This window comes from Crocodylus porosus, unplaced genomic scaffold (assembly GCF_001723895.1).
Source record: "Crocodylus porosus isolate Cpor-Errol unplaced genomic scaffold, CroPor_comp1, whole genome shotgun sequence".
In the NCBI taxonomy this organism is placed as follows: domain Eukaryota; kingdom Metazoa; phylum Chordata; order Crocodylia; family Crocodylidae; genus Crocodylus; species Crocodylus porosus.
In genome coordinates this window covers 81,012,664-81,031,940 of record NW_017728943.1, presented here as the reverse complement: position 1 = coordinate 81,031,940, position 19,277 = coordinate 81,012,664, and the positions used below count along the sequence as shown (strand labels likewise).

General features: G+C 48.9%; 2 protein-coding genes across 3 annotated transcripts in view; one reads left to right on the top strand and one right to left on the bottom strand.

The window, feature by feature from the left end:
- The window catches only part of CMTR1 (cap methyltransferase 1), a 56,489-nt gene extending 47,014 nt beyond the window's left edge, over positions 1–9,475 (top strand). For both annotated transcript variants that reach the window (XM_019549632.1, XM_019549634.1), the window contains 4 exons: positions 1,310–1,357; positions 2,479–2,591; positions 3,082–3,190; positions 5,902–9,475. In XM_019549632.1, the coding sequence (XP_019405177.1) occupies positions 1,310–1,357; positions 2,479–2,591; positions 3,082–3,190; positions 5,902–6,034 (403 nt within the window). In that variant the 3' untranslated portion in view covers positions 6,035–9,475. The remainder of the gene's footprint in view (positions 1–1,309; positions 1,358–2,478; positions 2,592–3,081; positions 3,191–5,901) is intronic.
- Positions 9,476–9,667: 192 nt separating this feature from the next.
- Positions 9,668–19,277, bottom strand: part of CCDC167 (coiled-coil domain containing 167) — an 18,311-nt gene continuing 8,701 nt past the window's right edge. Inside the window, 5 exon segments of the mRNA XM_019549642.1 lie at positions 9,668–10,556; positions 13,763–13,815; positions 17,090–17,184; positions 17,304–17,347; positions 17,350–17,521. Of these exon segments, the coding sequence (XP_019405187.1) occupies positions 10,453–10,556; positions 13,763–13,815; positions 17,090–17,184; positions 17,304–17,347; positions 17,350–17,395 (342 nt within the window). The 5' untranslated portion in view covers positions 17,396–17,521 and the 3' untranslated portion in view covers positions 9,668–10,452.

Here is a 19,277-nt window from a genome sequence, read left to right as displayed (position 1 = left end):
GGCTTTAGACATATTCTTGAGCTTTCATTCAGATGGAAAATACTCCCAGATAAATTATTGGAATAGTGCTCCAGCTTTGTCTGTTCTTTGACCTTCTGTCCTTTGGGTGGTACGCAAAGGGCCCAGATGATTGGAGCCTCATTGTGCTGAACTTCAGATAGGAAGAGAGAATCTATACTGTGGAGCAGGGGACAACAAGCCACAACAGGGGCGTGTTAGGAGCAGGGGGAGGGGAAATAGTAGTAAGCTCATGCAGCTACTGAATCTAGCAGTGCTGCTAGCTGGCTGGCTCTGAATCGCTTAAAAAGGAAGGCTATGTAGGGTTTTGAGAGCCATCACTTTAAGCCTCAGTTTTGTTCCTCAGTGGTTTTGTTGTGCCATGTGTTAGGATGAGGACATAGAACAGGGATCTGAGTGGGGGAGAGGTCAGGCACTGTGAGGGGGGGAGTTGTCAGCAAGGGTGGGGGAGAGTATGGGTAGAAGTCTGAGCAGTGGCTTCATGGTGGATGGCAAGCATGTCTTAGTTAATGCTATTGCAGACAGCCTGTGGCTTCAGCGAGGGTGTCCATGATGCTGGCAGGGAGAATTGCAAGCTGTTGGGCTGGGAGAAGTGTTCTCAGCCTGTAGTGAGGCTGCCTCACTAATATGGCTTTTGCTGTGGGGACTTTTAAATCTCTGTGTCTGGAAGCCTGGCACTTGTAGTGCTGTGTGGGGAGGGAGGCTTGAAGGAGGGGCAGCATGGAGCATGCTGCATTTGTAGAAAAGGTTTCTCCAGATGTCTTTGCCTCGGAGATCCCCAAAGTAAATGGAGTGGAAGTGGCTTGAAATAATTTGGGCTGATTTCAGAGCAGGAGAATGATGACTCTGGGCTTCTCGTCTCTGCATAAGCTGTTGCTGTCCCATGGGAAATGCACAGTGAAGACCAGGCACTTCAGCTTTATCACAAGACCAGCACTGTGCTTCTGTCAGGGGCAGACCTGAGTGAATTTACCTCGCAGTAAAACTGAAGTGCCTGGGTTTTGCTGCATGTTTCTTCTGTTTGTCTGAGGTACAAAATGCAGCTTTTGCAGCAGTGAGAACAAGGCCTCTACATGGACTGAGCTGTGAGTGGTGCAGGAGTCAGTTTCCTCTGTGCTGTGAGGAGCAGTCTTTCAGGGGATGAGATTGAGGAGCTGGGTGAACCTTAGCTGTACCTGCCTGCTTTGCACTGTAAGGGTCTGTAGCGGCACACGCAACAGGGGCTGGTTGAGAAAGGTGGGATAAATCCAACCCCTGAACGTTTCTCTTTTCCCCCCCACCCCCTCCACAGTGTGAAAGAAGTGTACAGACTGGAGGAGATGGAGAAGATTTTTGTAAGGTCAGTAACTGGGAACATTGAGACGCTTCCTGACTATCCAGGGTTAGCCACTGCCTCTGTTTGTCAGTAAAGAATGGGGAGGGATTTGGGGATATCTGCTGGACCTTTTATTGTGGACCCTGTGGTCACTTATTGTGGCGATTTTTATCCCGTGCACCATTGGGGTGTCACCCTGCTCAGTACTGTGCTAGGAGTCAAATCTTGTCAGCTTCCTAGTGCCAATAGGTGTCAGTGAGCTTAGTTTTGTTCCAGCAGTATGAGCTGTTCCAAGGCCCCAATAGATCCATTCCCTTTCCCTTGGCATATGAGAGAAAAGAAAGCTGCTCTTGTGGTAGGCCAGCAGGAATATTGGCCACTTGAGTGATTTGCAGTTTGCATGCGCCTGCCCTGGGAACCCATGCGGGAGCAGCCCTGTGAAGCATCAGGATACCCCTTCCCCCAGAATTGACTCCCTTGCGCTGTTCTGTGTGTACAGAGGTTTCCCCCCAGGGTGTTCTATCAAATGTAACATGTAGAGCGGGCCTCAGACACCGCTACATCTATTATGCAATTATGTGTTTAATTGCGCAATTAATTTAGACTGGCTACATGTGCAAATTAACCATGGTGCCTTAAAAATAGCTTTATAGCTAGATGGCTATTGCTGTAAAATGTGTAATAACTTTATAGATGGTTTCTATAGCTGCTTTAATTTGCACATGTAGTCTGTGCCTGCAGCTGGGAGACCTCAGCTACTGTAATGTCCCAGCTATGGGGGGGCCCATGCACTGCTGGGACTGCAGGTTCTATCAGCTGTGGGTTGCAGCCAGGGCTGAGAGTCTTGTCGGCTGAGAGTCTTGTCAGCTGTGGGTCTTGGAACTGTGGAAGCTTACTGTTTGCCAGTGCAGGGGGAGCCTGGGATGCTGTTTCGGCAATAAGGCATGACGGGATCTGATGCTGGATCCCACAGTGATGCCTCCTGTCACATGTGTGTGGCATGGCAGGAGGCATGTTGTGTGGATTGTGTGTTAGAGCCCATTGTGCCTTTACCTGCATGTGTGGAGTGGCCCTGATTCCAGTGCATCACCTTAGAGCATGTCTTTATGTATGGGTATGATTTCTGTTTTTCTGTGGATGCCCAGGTTAGAGATGAAGATTATCAAGAGTTCGGGTGGGATACCACGGCTGTCCTACACTGGCCGGGACGACAGGCACTTCGTACCCACAGGACTCTACATTGTTAGGACTGTGAACGGTAGGAAAAGCCCTGCTGCCCTCTTTCTTCACTGCTTTTGGGGGAAGGAAAGAATTTCATTATTTAAAAATATGGGGCCAGGCTCTACTCTGCCCTAACCTCCAGGGAAGTCAGCGATGTTACCAAAGGACTGAGTATGACCTGTGTCTGGCTTTGATTGGGTTGGAGCAGGCAGTGTTGGGATGAAGATGGCAGCTACTGTGGCTGGATTAGCTACCACATGGGAATTTTTGTTTAGGTGTATAGCGACTGCTTCTTGAGATCCAATTTCCTAATTGGAAAGGTCCTTTCCAAAGGAAATAGCTGGGCCTGGGCTGGGCATGGGGAGCCATGGGGGGTGCTTCCTCAGTTGAGAACAGCTTGGATACAGAGAGCCTTTTGGAAGGGGAAGATGGAGGATCTCCAGTTTAGTTTCCCAGATCACCCTTACTTTGATATACTACTTTTGTCATCCTAATGTCTGTTTGATCCCCATGACTTTTTCCCCAAGATCCTTGGACAATGGCGTATAGCAAGAACTCCAAGAGAAAATTTTTCTTTAACAAGATGACCAAGGACTCGACGTATGACCTCCCTCCTGAGTCCATTGCACCATTTCAGTAAGTACCAGCTCAGCAGCCTGTACACCTGAACCCCAGAAGGGTGCCACAACACAGTCCCATGCTTTGCTCTCTTTATCAGGCTGTTGTCCTGCACATCTGACAAATATCATGCTTCATATCATAGAGGTAGCGGGAAGCTGTATATTTGTCCTGACAAGCAGTGCTGTTCCAGAAACTGCTCCTGGAATCCTGTGGGGGGACTTGTAATGAGTCCGTGGCTTGTACTTAGGTTCTTTATCTATCCATAGACTAGTCTCTTTGGCCACAAGGGACAGGAGAAGGAGCAATGGCTTCAAACTGGAACAGCGGAAGTTTTGGTTGGATATCAGGAAGAACAGACTATGAGGGTGGTCAAGCATTGCAACAGAGGTTGCAAAATTTTCATCCTTGGGCATTTTTAAGACCATGTTAGACACTTGGCTGGGATGGTTGAGTCAGGGAGGATCCTGCCTTGAACAGGGGGGTGGACTTAGATGACCTCTTGAGGACCCTTCTTGCTTCACTTTTCTACGATTCTGTGATATCCCAAGGAGGTTTTATTCACCCTAAGTATATGATGTTACACTTTCTACCATTGGTAGATGTCCTACTCTATCAGGTTATCTAAAGCAGTGTCAAACTCTCCTGGGGTCCCCAGCTAGATGTGGATGATGAGGCTCCTTACAGCCCAGGTCCAGCCTGGGACATGGGTGACTGCTGTGGCTCCCATAACAGCAGATCCAGAGGCAACAAGGGTTCTGATGGTAGCAGTTGCAGAAGTGGCAGGGGGTCCCAAAACCTGGGTACAGCAAGGTCTGGGAACACAACTGGGGTCTGGGGCCAGCTGCAGTAGCAGGTCCAGTGGTGCCAAGGGGCCCTGCATTCTGTGGCAGGCCAAACCCCCTAACTTCTAGTATCCCAGTGGTGGGCCAGAGAGAGAAGCTTCGCAGGCTGTTTGATACTCCCAATTTAAATCTTCCCATAAAATAATCAGGTCCTCTTCCATACCAGTAGCACTACAAAACGTAGTGTCATCTGCAGATTTTATGTGGACACAGCAAATTCCTGTACCAAAGTCTCTAATAAAATAGGTTCTAAGATTGATCCCTGAGGAACATTGCTAGGAACTGCTCTCCAACCAGATGACTTGCCTTTCATCAGTGCCTACTCTAGTCTCCCTTTGAGCCACCTCTTTATCCACCTTGCAGTTGTGGTATTGATCCCCATCCCCTCTTGTTTGGTCAATAATTTTCCATGAGGCATGGTATCAAATCAGCTTAAATCTAGATAAATTCAGTCCGCTGAATAACTCTTGTCCAAGAAGTCATTTATCTTGTCATAGGAGGATATTGCATTATGCTGAATCACAGACTCTTCAAAAAGCAGGACCTGGAAGGGACTTCCAGAGGTCATCTAGTCCAACCCCCTTCCGGAGACAGGGTCATCCCTATCCAAACCATCCTATACAAATGCATTCCTAATTGCTTTTAGTCCCATTTTCTGCTTACCCCTATATATTTGATTATTCTTTCCTTTGATATGTGTTCTAAGACCTTACATAAGTCATCATGGGGATTGGTGTGTAGTGGTGCACACTGTCCTGGCTGAGAGGCTGAAGGGCCCCAGGATCATGTCCCTGCTGCAGAGATTGTTGTGAAAGGAGGCTCCTGTTCACTTACTTCTCCCCTCCTTCGTAGCGTGCAGCAACACACTGAGAACCCCTGGAGTTTTCCTTGGGTAGCTCCCTAAAAATGCTGTCACAAATTCCTTGCCCCTTCTCACAAATCAGGAAGGAGGATGGTTCACACATGCCTCCCTCCCAGCACACTTCCAGCACCAAGCTAAGCTGTGGAGACAGGGGAGAGACTCCATAATGGATGTGTTGTATTGTCATTAGTGAGCACTAATGTGTCTGTAATTAGCCATTGACACATGCTCTTGTCGCTATGCTAATACCGCTCTGTTAGAACAGTGCAGCTAAATAAGCTATGAATATTAAATGTCAGTAATTGTATGAATGTAAGGCTGCTGTGTCTGCAGCAATTAACGGCTCTGGTTTCATTCACAGTGGTCGAGTTGTATGCAGGTGGAGAGGGATGAATCTGTGTTTCTGGTTGAGGAAGGAGGTGTATTTCTGGCTGACTGACAGAGCTGAGAGATGCCCCATGTCCCTAGGACTTGCTGCTTGACCCTTCTCCCTAACCAGAGCTGTTAAATGGGGACCATGTAACTGACATTCTTTGTCAAAAACTTTGGCCTCTCCCTATGGAAAGAACAGGAAGGTATTATACCCAGAGTGATCAGTGATCACTCCTTGCAGACCCTCAGGTGCTGGTCAGCCCTTCCAAGTGCTCCATAAAAGCCTTTCCTTAGGCTTCAGTGATGTTACCTTGATTGTTTTACCTCTTAGAAACTTTAAGAAAAAAGAATGCCCTTAAGTGATTGTGCTTCCCTTTCAGCAGACTCACGTTTGTCCCTTGTGGTGGTTTGAATGGAGTTAGAAAGGCTGGTTTCATGAAATGGACTGTAGTTCAGAATCTCTCTCTCTGCCCTTCCTAGAGACCCTAGGAGCTAAAAAAGTGACTGCATAAATTGGGCCTCAGAGGTACCCCCACAAATCATATCATGTGTTCCCCACTCCTTAACCATCTGCCTTTGAAGAGAATCTCTAGCTCCTATCTACAGTGAGTTCTTTCCCAAGGTCCTGATCTCGTTCTTTCTGCCCACAGCATCTGCCATTACAGCCGTCTCTTCTGGGAGTGGGGGGAAGGTGTCAAAGTGCATGACTCGCAGAAGAGGCAAGATGCAGAGAAGCTGTCGAAGGAAGATGTCTTGTCCTTCATCCAGGCACACTGCCCCTGACCCCACCTGAGCCCAGCCCAGCCTGGACTCTTCAGGGACTGACTAGACTGGAGAGACTCTGAGACAGGAGGAGGGAGTCTTCAATCCAGGAGCAGTGGGTCTTCCATGGAGAAGAGAACTGACTTGCTGGCAGTCCCAGGAGTTGGGGATTTGGGAATTCAGAAGATGCAGAACAAGGCTTCAGCTATGAGACCAGTGTATATAGGTGTCTGGCCCAGGCAGCACCAGTTCTGAATACCTTAGAGGAAGAGCTGAGTTCAGGTGCTCTTCTCTTCTGACCCATTGCATGCATGAGGCTGAGGTGCAGGAAGCTCTCCCCATTCCTGCTCAGATTTACAGCCAGGCTTGTGGCCCTGTGTATGCCAGAGCAATTTGGAGACTGCATCTGGCTCTCTGGCAGCACAGAGGGAATGGCAGGATTATGCCAGGGCTGCAGGAGAGGTGTGATCCAGAGAGAGAGATGACATAGAAATAGCCCTGCAGTGCTCTCAGCAACCATCTCTGTCTCCTTTGGCCTGGCAGGCCTACGCCACACGCTGGGGTGTCTCATCGGGGGATACTGGCTCTTGGGACATGAGGGCTGCTGTCTCCTGTCAGTGGCTACAGCACTTCCATTTTGGAGGTGCTGGGCCAGTTGTCAGGGGTGTCTCTGTGATAGTATCCAGGTGGGGGGAGCTCCATGGCACAAATGGCTTTGGTGTGTTCAGTGCCAGCTGTGGCACTGAGACAGCAGGAGTTAAGCTGATCCTGCGGGGGGAGCTTCCTCATGCCATCAGAGCTGTCACCCCAAAGAATTCCCTCTAGGTCAGTGAGTAACCACAGCTTAACCTTCCAGGTGCAAGCTCGTGAACAATGCCACAAGACCCTGCTGAGATGAAGGTGGTTTTGTTGTTTGTTGGTGCTCAGAGTCATTGCCTGGGGCTCCTGGCAAAGCGAAGGAGGGAAGACTGGGGCTTTTCAACAGAAATTCAGGACATGCCTGGCTTGGTAAAAAGGTCCCAGAGCATTGAGAGAATTTGATTTTGCCTGGAGTGAATAGTCAAGAGAGCTCCTATTGCCCAACTAGGCCAGTTGTAGTGAAAACCAGAGCTTTTCTTTTTTAAACCTCCAGATAGGCTTTCAGAACTCCAATGTCTGGTGCAGACTTGGGGTCCCATCTGGAATGAATGCACAAAACCACAACTCTCAGATGACAAGACAGGATCATGCATGTTTCAGTGAGCAGAAAGAGCAGTCTATTTCTGGGTTGGGCTCCCAAATGTCATGTAGGCCAGGCTGTCACAAAGAGCAGGGCTGACCTGTGTTGCATGTTTTAACATTGGGCTTCTGCAACACCTTTGGCCAGGTGTTCCACAGATGACAGAAGCCCCCACACAAGCTGGCTGCACCAGCCATGTGGCAAAGTCACTGTGTTTGTTTTTTTTTTTATTATTATTATAACAGATTGGACTAGGATTGCCTCAACTGTGCCTTACAGAATGCTGTGGGTCTCCTAGGAGCTAGAAGCAACCATTTAGATTCTGACTGCCTGTCCTCTTCCCTTTCCGGCCCCTTCTCCCCTCTTGCCAGTGCAAGATTGGGATGAAGACTAGGTCAGGCACACACACAAGCTTGTAGCGGAAATTCACCCCAGGCAGAGAGGTCAGCAAGAGGCTTAAGCATTAAGTCCCTCATGCCCTCAGCATAAGTAGTGAACAGACCTTGTGCTGTTTTTTCTGTATGGAGGGGATTTCACCCCAAAGGTGTGCCTGTACAGCACCATGCAGTGCCATGTAGGGATACACAGGTAGGCTCTGAAAGTGTTAGTTCATGTACCAGAGCCAGTACTTGCGTGCCTGATTTGCCCGTGTGGTTAACCTAGCTGTACTGCTTCTGGTCTCGGGTATCTCTGCAGCATTGTCTAAACAGAGCCTAAGTAAATCAGTTTAATTTCCAAGCTTGCAGCCCTTCCTGTATCTATACAATTGGTTTGTATTCAAGCATCCATTTGGTCATCCCCTCATTGCTTGTACTTGAGTTTAATTGCTGCTGGCTTTGTTGCTCTTACCTTGTAACATTGATCTGTGTTCAGACTTGCTTGCTGTAGACTGGTGACTCTACACAGCTCTCTAAGCCTGGGGTTAATGCTGACCTTTGGCCATCAGGGCACAAAGACTGGAGGAAGCTGAAGTGTCAGTCAGCCTTAGAAATGGTCAAAGCCCATGTTATTCTTAGGTGCTTCCTCCAGAGAAACCTCCTACTCTCACATGGGCAGATGCCGCCTTTCCATGAAAGCCAACTACGTTCTTCCCCTTTGGCCACCAGCAAATCCAGATCATGAATACACCTTCCAAAGCATACAGGGGACCACATACTACCCTGATGTGGCAGAGCTTAGCCTTGGTATATTGTGGGACATAGTAACAGGGCTCTAATTCTTCAACCAGCATTTACACTACTGGTCATTTAAGTTTTTAATGAAGGTGTTTCCACAATATGCAGCAAAGAGACTGCAGGTGGGGGACATGGCACCTCAAGCTGTGACACTTTACAGCCTTCGTGCTTCTGACTTTTTAAACTCTTCATTTGTTGTTTGGCGCTTCTAACAAATGCCCGGAGGCTGACATAATACTAGCAGGCCACTTTGTCAGAAGCATTCCCTTTCCCATGGCATTTCATTGCAATACATGTGTTTCCTGCACCCTTGGGGGCCTGGCTTCCCCACACAGGGCCTTGCTTTCCAGCATGGGTGGGTATGGAGCATATCATGGCAGGAATACACTGTGTACAGTGCAGATCTCCAGTGTAAGTAAAGCAATGAAGGAAAGGCACTTGCCTGCAGGCTGGTTTTATGGATGCTTCCTAATTTCCCTTGTGCCCCAGCTTCCTTCTGATTTTATCTTCAGGGGTTTTTTTTAATTTTGTTTTCTTTTTTTGGATGCACTGAAACAGCTCCCAGACCCTTGTGGGAGGGCAGGGTCAGCACATTTCTATAGGGCAAACATGGAAGGAGTGCTATTAGGGAAAGGTGTTATATCACTTGTCAACTCCAAGTCCAGACCCTCCCATTCCTATTCCTCATCTTAGCCTGGGAGCTTAGGGTTATGCTTCAAAATGCCTTGAAGGAACTGTTCTGTTCAAAAGCCAAGACTTCTGATGGGTCAGACTTCTGCATGCCCATTATTGGTGTGTTAGTTACAGCAGCTCAGCCCTAGTATGGGTGAGGGGGTGGCTTCATCTCATACAAATGACTCGGCATCAAAGGGGCTAGTAGAAACTTTGGCTTTGGTGAAAGTGGTCTGAGCTATCCTCTCCCACCAGCTCCAGGGCATGAGAAGTGCCTCATTGAAGAGAATGTGTATGTGTGTTAATTGCACATTGTATCAGGCTCTCTATCACTTTGTGTTGATTTCTCTGCTTGAGTCATCTCAGTATTACCAATACAGCCCTTCAGTTCACAAAGGCGCTTGCCCTATCTGATCTGTGGCTTTTCTGACCAGGAAGAAAGCAAAACTGGAAAGGTTTCGACTTGCCCCAGGCTACTAGTACCATTAAAGGAGAGTAGTTTTGATTCAGTGCTATGTTCTTGTTCCACAACTCATCCCTCTGAAGGAAGAGCAGGAGAGGCAGAAGCTAAATGCATTTGCTCCTTCATGTGGTCACACAAAACATAATTTAAACTTTACTTCAAAGTTTATTTTAAAATATTACAGAGCTGTTTGCATTCCTGTGAGCTCAGCGGGCCCTTGACTTTAAACCATCATGTGCAGTGTCAGAGACTTGTCTCTGGGGATGTGCATAGGTACAGACCCTAGGTACATAGGTCTCAAACCCTCCCCCCCACAAAAGTCCTGAGGTTCAGGGATCAGCAACTGTTCGCATCTCTTACTTTTAATTTATCTGAGCTGCAGAGAGTCAGAGCACTGCCTCCTGGCCCCATTACTGTTGGTAGGAATATGCTTTAAAATTGCTACCCACGCTTGGGGCTTCTGGCAACCTTGGCAAAGGGACTAGTGTCTAAGTTTCAGTGATTGGTCCCTTGTGGCAGAGGTACAGTAGTAGGGAAACTCACTCCGGTTCTTGGCAGGCTGAGCAGAGAGGATTTCAGGCTCTAGGACCTTTCAAAAAGCAGCCAAGGCGCAGGGAGAGAGGGCCCTGCCCCAAAAGGGGAAAAAAGGCCTTTCCTCCCCCTGGTCATTTTATACTGGATGAGACGGCTTCATCTGCATGTTGGCTGATCTGCTTTGGCTGTTGGTGACTGCGTCTCCTTTCCTCTAAGGCCCCCTGCTGTTGGGCACAAGGATACCCAGGCCAGGGAGCCTGCAGATGACAATAGAGGCGCAGGAGTTGGAACACCTGATTATACTTGCAGGAAGGCACTTTGGTGAGAGGAAGCAGAGATATTTGCAGCACCCAGTGCTGCAGGTTCTTCAACACAATCACATGGTCCAGCAGACGTAAATAACAGTAATGAGCAGCATCAGGGCCATGGTAAGGGCCGCATTCTTGCGGTTTTCCTTACGCAGAATTCTCAGTTCTTTCTCTGCAAAAAACAAACAACACACTTGGTGTGAAAGGCCACTTCCCTCCTATACTGCAGCACCCTCCCCCCCCCCGTCCCACACACACACACAGTGCCTGCTACCTAAGGCCAGGATTACCACCCACATTAGCATGGGGTAATTCCTTTGCAGTTGTCAGCTGCCATCCTGGTGCGGCTACCTACTAGAGGCTGAAAGGGCCATCCTCCTCCCCTGGAGGTGGTTCCTGTGTGAAGGTGAAATGAGAGCTGGCCCTACCTTTCTGTACCTTTTCTGAACAGGCCTCCCAAGCTCTCAAATCTGGCATCTTTCATTAGCCACTATAAGAAATAAGCTTCCAGTCTCCTCTGTGTCAGACTCCAAGGATGTATCCTTCCCTGGCTGAGCTTCCCATTGTGTCTCAGTTAATGTCTGAATCAGGATACAACTTGTGCTTCAAGCTCTTGTAGCCTTGGGCAGTCAGCAGCACTGGCACTTCCTGTTCTGGGAATGATGAATGTATTTGGCTGTCACCTATGCAAGCCACTGCCTCTACCCTAGCAGTGCTAAAAGACTTCTGTGATCCTCATGACATCCCCTTAGATGTACACATCCAACCCTTCCTGATCCCAGGAGGCTAGCCCCTGGAAAGTGAATGGAGGACGGTTTTAAGCCCAACATACTTGTAAAAAAACAATGGGCGCAGTTAGATGAATAACCATTCCACTCATCCCCAAGCATTTTGTAAATGCAGGTCAGTGCTGGTAATTCCATTTTACAGTGGGAAAAGCTGAGGTGCAGAGAAGTTCAGGGACTGCCAAGAGCAGGCAACAAATCCGTGGCAGGGCACAGAGCCCAGGAGTCCTCTGTACCAGTACTCTGCTTTACACAAGATCAAAATCCTATACTGGGCAGAACTATTCTCTTCCTGTGCTATTGAGTGAAACAGCAGCAAGCTATCTGCATTGGATACGCCAGGCTGGCCAGCAGCTCTGGCACAGCTGCCCTATGGCAATCTAGTAACTGCATGGTTACTGCAAGGGTAGGCTGAGCTCTCAGGGCCATTTGCTGGCTAACAGGGTCAGCATTGCTTGCTGTTGTTTGAGTGCAGTGCTCTGTCAGTGCTGCCAGAGGAGTCCGACTTCAGCTAGAGCAACAGCAGCCTGCTCATCTGTTCTACCAGCCCCTAAGGAGAGGTCAGCATGCATGTGCTTTACCAAGAGGTGCCCTCACCAAAACCCACTTTTAAAATGAGAGTTGAGCTCTGGCTCTAGGCCAATTCCCAACTTGGCAAGTGCTGCTATTGGGTGCTTCAGTCAGTAGCATGTGCTGTGTCTCTCTGGAAGCCACCTGCGTCTCCTGAGCCATCAGGCATGTCTGACCCTAAGGACTAACTCCTATCTAGAATGAGCTGCTTGGTTCTGTAACTCCCCAGCAGGTGGCAGCACAACCTAGGCAGCTGGAAGAGTGCAGTAGCCCAGTAGGGGCCAACGTTTTTGACAGGCGTACCACATATTATTACCCTCTCGCCTTTCCCAAGTGCCACTCTGCTCCACTTCCCCTGCCCAGTCTCCTCTGCTTCCTGCTCTCAGCCTTGTACTCCCTACCCGATCTGCTGCTGTGCTTTCTGTTCCCTGCCCACTCCCCAACCTGTTGCATGCCACACACAAAGCCTGGTCATGCCACTTGTGGCACCCACACTGCAGGCTGGCCACCCCTGTGATAGACAGCCCAAGCCTTGCAGCTACTGCTGCCTGGGACTGATGCTGATCCTGGCATCCTTGCTCCTATACCAGATTGTAAACCCTGGCTTATGCTGTGCAGTAACTTGTCCTACAAGACTTGTTCCTCAGACTGAGGTAGCACCAAAAGGCTCCACAGTAGCAAGACCTGAACGGACACAGGCAACTGCATGTTATATTTTGCAGGGCCTGGCCCCATTAGAACTTGTGGGGGTTGTGCTGCTGTTTCCCTGAGGGGATTTGGCAAGGGAGTTCCCTCCCTCTGGCAGAGCAGTACCCAGCACTACTCATTCACGTAAATAATGGTCCTGTTTTGCTCATTCTCCGGTTTGGATCTGCCCAAAGGACAAACCCACGGGGGAAAACATCTACAGAGAGGGGCTGGTGCCAGGGGTGCCCCAGCAACTCCGCTCTGCTTATACTAAGTGGGCAGGCAAGCCCCAGACCCTCTGTGCCTCAGACAGAAGGAATGAGCACCCTCGCCTCCCACTCGTATCCAGCGATGTGGAGGGCACCTGGTTCCTTTAAGAGCAGGCCTCAACCCAGTGGAGACATAAACTCCATGTGGCTGCATAACACTGCGTTGGGCCAGCAGGGGGCAGTCCAATGTCACTGCTCCAGAGCACTCGGCCCCAGGACAGGAGGAATGGTAGGCTTCCTGCCTGGAGACTGGGAATAAAAAATGCGGAAGCCCAGACAAAACGTACATCCCACAGGGTGTGGGAAGGGGTCTCTGAGCAACCATAACTCTCCAGGTCTTGAGGGATTTAGAGTTGGGCCATTATACATTTGCTTCAGTAGATTGGGGGGGGGGGGTGTTTGGCTGGAGGAGGCAGCATCCCCATTGTTAATAGAGGAGTTAAAACTAAACATCCAGCATGGGCTCTGCCTTTTAACTGCTTCCAGCAAGACAAAGGAGGGGAAATCATTCAACCTCACCTCTAGACCTGCTTGTACTGTTTCCATACAAACCCAGAGGCCGAGCTGCACTACAGCTACAGGGTACATGCTACAGCTTGTGCCAGGGGAGTTGTAGGAGGTGCCAACACAAGCAGAGAAATCTCCCGGGTTCTCTGCTGTACATCTGTAAGAATTTCAGTTTTCAAACTTGGGCAGTGATTCTTCCCCCAGGAGGAGGGTTCAAATCCAGCTAGTCTAATTTGTTGGCCAAGGTTTTCCAAAGTGACTAGAGATTTTGCATGTCCACCTGCATGTTCCACAAGATGCCTTTGGCTGAAGTGGAAGGCTTAGCCTCTGAAAATCAGATCCCTGGAAGGTGCTTTGCTTTGGAAAACCTAGGAGAAAAAAAGCACAGCATCTCACCAAAACCCCGCTACATAGATTTTTCTCAATCTCCCCTCACAGGCGTTGCTTTTTTGGCTGAGCCCAAGCTTAAAGGCAAAGTAGGAGAGAGACTGAGAAGAGAAAGAGTTTAAATTGGAAGCCAAGCAGCAGCCCAGGGTGTCTATTTTTAATGAAGTTCTTACCATAGCTTTCAGCTTTGGTCATTAGCAAAGTTTTCTCCCTCTCCAGTGACTTCCTGTAACAAAAGAAGTCTGTTATGCACAAGCACAGCACACATTATTTCCTTACACTAGCTTATACATTGGAGGAAAGGCTGCCCCAACAGAAGAGTTATGTATGATACTGAGAATGAGAATGTCCTGCCTTGTCTCTGGGGCCAGGGTGGGGGCGGGGAGGGAAGCTTCTATCACGAGGAGAGACTTGGTGGCTAGGTGCTTCTCCTCTCTGTACCCTGCTCTGTATGAATAACTTCCCTACTTTACGGTAGCCTGTTTGAATGCTAACACGATACTCCAATGCCAGCTAAAAAGCAAGCCCTGGCCATGATCAGCCCAAACTCATTTATGTGGTGGTCTAGCTGATCCCTTGGGATTCAGATGGTGGGTCTAACAGGCAGGACCCACAGATACTGCTTCCAAGATCCTATGGGCTCGGTTTGTCCCCTCAGCATGGCTGGCTTTGTGATGGAGGATGTGTGCTTTTCTGATCCAGTATATGCCCACTGGCTGGGCTGTACAGGCCATGCTGGGGAAGGGGTGAGGGGAGCATATCCCTGTGAATGGGGCTAGTTTGTGCCTGACACAGTGGTGGATAAACAAAATCTTTTAGTTTTTTGTTTCTGGGTCTCCTCAGTAAGAACCTCCACAGTCTCCCTGGGTAGAAGGTAATGTTTCCCATTTTACAAAAGGGGAAACCTTGGTGTGGGCAAGGGAAGGAAATTTTTACCAGTCACCAAACAAGTCTTCTGCAGCCTGGACTAGAACCCATTGCCAGCCCCCTTGCTCTTACCACTACAGCAGTTCCCTCCCCCGTTCCAGAGATAAAGAGCAAGGAAACTGTCCTTCCTCAACTCCCTTTTCCACGGATACTGGGTTTGCACAAATTCCCTTGCTGGTTCATGGAAAGAATCCGAAGTGTGACACCAGTAGGAACCAACTACACGACTGCCATGTTCAAAGCTATTAGGACTGTGGACAATATAATAACAAAACCCCCCATGTATCTTCAGTTGCACAAAATGATTAATTAATCCACGGTTTAAAGGATAAAAGCAAAACAAATCGCCTGCAAGCAGCAGTGGTTCCATTACAGCGAGGACATCACCGCAGCTCTTTTCAGACAGTGTGAATATAAATAAACATGCACCAACAAATTATCTCCCTGCTCTGAGCAGGTTCTGTGGTATTATTGGGAAAGCGGCAAGTGTAATAGGGCTCGTTGTTCCCCTCGAGGCTAAAGCAGGAACTTGTAATGGAAATGGATCCAAGCCTGACTGTACAGTTAGTTAAGTGAAGAGAGAAGGGCAGCCACAAGGCAGGCTACATTAATAGTGGGAGAGAGAATGGAAAGGATCTTAGAAATATGTGCAGCAAAAAGGGAAAAACAGAGTTCAGCCCCATTAGGACATGGGGAGAAAGACTGGTGGGACTGAGCCCAGGATGCTGCTGCACAACTACTTACAAACCCACTTCACTTGAGAAATCAAGTGAAGAGGAGCCAATAGGAAGGAGTGGAGACCTCATCAATAGCTGGGCAAGTTTGAGCCTCTGTAGGACTGAATGACACAGCCCAGGGAATGAGCCACTGAGCTTACTATGAATCTATGGAAAAACTTGTTAGTGAGAGGCATGAAGGAAGAAAACACAATCCTGAATATGAGGCTGGGAAAACAGAACTACCGTAGTGATTCAGACTCGCCAGATTAAGAACTATAACAGTGGAAAAATATTTAACTATTACCAAGCCCTCGTAAGATTAGTTGAAGCACAAGTGGCAGCATTTGATTGCTCTCTTGGTCGAATGGCCTGGTGAGGGGATATCACAGAACTGGGCACCTTCCCTGAAAAATCTGTTCTAAAGCTCCTGGGTAGGAACCTTATCATTATCACACAGCTTGGGAACTGGCAGAAAGCCTGTGCTCAGGGTAAAGTTAAATGGTTACACAATGAATTTGAGGGCATGAGAGATGTCCATGGGGTTGCTGCTAGGTTTGCAGAGGGAGAGAGATGGGCCTGGTGATATGACTTACAGAAAAAGCAGATGAACTCAGGACAAAGCATTTAGTGAGATGAGATTAAGGGAGGGGAAGAAGAGGCAGAACTTTCAACAAGTATTAATGAATGTAAACCCCAGCAAAGGAGAGAAATGGAGAATGGTGGCTCCGTGTATAACTAGGAGTAATGGTGGGAAATTGAGAGAGAGAGCACATCTCAAAGGCAATAAGAGCATAATTCTTGGGGACAGTCAGGCCTCCTGCCAAGCCCAGAACCACTGCTGAGATGCAAGCCCCTGCTCCAAATCTCACACAGATAGTCTGAAAGTGGCACAGAAGCATGCGTACACCCAGAACTCCTCTCAACTATCTGCACCACCTAACTGCCAAGCATGGGCTCAAGTGGAGCTGAAGCAAGTGGGCAGGTCTTGGAAGGTAAACACTGTAGACGCAGCATTAGAACCGAAGGGCAGAGTTGTGAAGAACAGACTGTAAGGAACAGTGGCCATATAGGATGTAAATGGCTTCTATCTTCCTGCATCTAAAATGGAGATTTCAGTTCTGGGTTAGGAGGGGAGCAATAGGATATGGAATATCTATATAGTAATACGGAAATGGAAATGTGTCCTGTCAAGGCTGCAAGACCCCAGTTGCTCTAGCACCTCTGGAAGTGCTACAGGACCCAGTCACAAGGTTCCACTCGCCAGCGGAGAAGCAATCTAACCACATTAGGCAGGTTCAGAGATACAGTTAGGTTCTTCTAAACACCTGTGTGAATTGCTGCTGTAAGCAAGTTCCTGCACACACCTGTGCTTTTACTGTGCATGGAATAAAAATTTGCTCCGCATATCCCCTTGGGATTATTCTGACTGGGCTTCGACCACCTGGAGCAGACGCTGGCTATGACTATTCCCAAATCCCTGTAGGCCTATCCAGGCAGAGCTCAGATGGTGTAGCCAAGCTGCCTGCTACTATTCAAACCTCCGTTCAGCTCCCTGGCCTCTTTCCTAGCAGCAAAGGGGTCTGAGCTCTGAAAATGAACAGGAAGGCTTCTACAAGCCTGCAGAAAAGACAGTCAGAGGGTGAAAGCAATCTTAGTTTTCTCAACACATCACACATTCCTTTGACAAGGTAAAAACAGGGCGGCCTGGAGCAAGCTCTAAATTGGGGGCTCTGACATGGCGAGCATTGCAGCAGTGGCCCTATTGTGTTACACCCATAAGCAGTAGATTGAACAAGTGCACAGCAGCTGGCAAGAATACTGTCTGGTTTCTGAAGGGGAAGGGATCACCAGTACCTTTTTTCAGGACTCAGCTCCTCTCTGCGCAATTTAAAGTCCACCTCCTCCATGTTCTGTCTGCACAAGGCCAGCTTCTCCTCCAGGCCATCAATCTAGAAGACACAGCAGCAGCCACAATCAGCAGCAGCCTCAGACTTCTCTCCACAGGCCAGCAGCTCCACCCTTCCTGGCTCAGAAGAAGGGGTGACAGCCCATCTGCTGCCTCTCTTACCTCCCAAATCAAACAAGCCACAGGCTTGCCTGCTGTTCTTACAGTTTTTTTTTCTCATAGCCTCTAGCCCAAGCAGAATGCATGAGGGACATGGGACAAACCACAGCAAATGGGCATCAGCCACCCTCACACATCAGTGAAATCTCAATCCCAGACAGTCTTTGTGCCAAAGCCCCAGACCAATGACTCCAAATGTCCTCAGCTGGTGCTGGCAGTCCCTAGAGAGAAGATGGACAATACCTCTTGTTAATCCTAGGAAAACAGGGCTGAAAGGGACTCCAGGTGGTAAAAGGTGCAGCTCCCACCCACAGGTTAAACTGAAAGGATGCTGAGCTCTGCATACAGAAAGCAGGCTCAGCACACGCTACTGGTGTTTGGTAGAGTACAACCAGGACACAGTAATCAGCACTGCCTCTGTCCTGCTGAGCACTATCTCCATCCTGCCCTGAACACTTGGCACCAGTCCCAGTGCAGCAGGAAGCTATTGCAGCTAACTAAAATAACTGGCTATTTGGGGAGCTCATTTACGTTCCAAGAAGCTGCATTCATTATAGGGTGGGAAGGAAAAAAAACCTAATAAAGCAAAACCTGGCTGGATAAGCACCCATGAGTGATTCATATGTTTGAGCTTGGGGAGGACTCAGTCGGGAAGGAAGCACGCCAAAGCAGAACAATTCTGCAGGGAATCTTGCCTCTTCCAAGCCTGGTAGCCAAGATTTTAGGCATCCTGAGGGAAAGCTCTGCCTTATAGGTTTGCAATCCAATTGGGGAAACGTCAGGGAACAAAGAACCTGTTGTTAATAAGTCTGAAAATCATTGCTAGCCCTGCTGCAGCCACAGGCTGTAGAAGCAGGGCTGAGGCCCAGCAAGCTGCTGGAAGGACTAGGCCTGTCCTGTTGGCCTGGTGAGATGCTTCAGAACCTGGGAGCTAGCAGGCTGCATCAAATAACCTGGTGGAATTAAATGCAGCTGCCTTGGACTGTAAAGGCCAAAAGGACTGGTGCCGAGCCACAGTGGAAGTGCAAAGGAAGAACATTGCCACCAATAATTACACAGGGAAATCAATAACTCTGATCCCTGATTAGCTAGTTACAGCTCAATCCTGGGCTAATTAACAATTCTCAACACTCTGGGAAAGCACACATAAGCTATGGCAGGGGCTGTCAAGGGAAGGGCAGCTGAGCTGACTGCATATAGCAATGGGGGCAAGAGGGGATTCAGGCAAGTGGCTCAGCAGAGAGCAACAGGAGGGAGCATGATGGAGCAGAGGTGGCTCTCACTGCAGCAGGGCATACACACCTCTGTCTTTTACAGGACTCCAGGTTCCAAGTGAACAGCAGATATGTGGCTGCTGAGCTAATATGGGTTAAACTCCTGGCAGGCATCTCCAAAGAAACTGCAGAGCTGGGTAGTAATTCCATCCATTTTAATTTCACTTAGTCTAAAATAGTGGTACTCAACCCCTGCACTACAGGTGCCCCTCCCAGACCTGCAGCAATTAATGCTCCCACTGCCAAACTTCCAGAGCTGCAAGGAGGCCTGTTGGCCAGATGACATGGCTGTGCATGCCAGACTGCGCTGGCTATGTGGTATCAGTCCACAGCAGGATCTGGCATGTGGGACTGGGCTAGCATGCAAAGTTGTATGCATTAACTGGCTGTGTGCTGCCCCTGGCTTAAATCAGGCCCTCAGACTGACCCTCTGCATGGGATCTGGCCTGCAGATTGGCCCAGCCCTACTCATCCTGCTCATGGGGTCAGATAAGTTGAGTGCGAGTGGTCTAAAACAAAGGTAGGCTCCTACTGCTCAAGAAGGGGCAGGAATTCACTGTTCAGAGCCACACAAATGGCTCTGCTGATCTTGGGGCAAAGGAATCTGGTATCCCATGATCACCTCTTGGCCAAACTGCCCAGTTGTGGCTTTGGCTCCACCACGATCCACTGGCTGGGAAATTGGCTTCGTGGTCGGACCCAG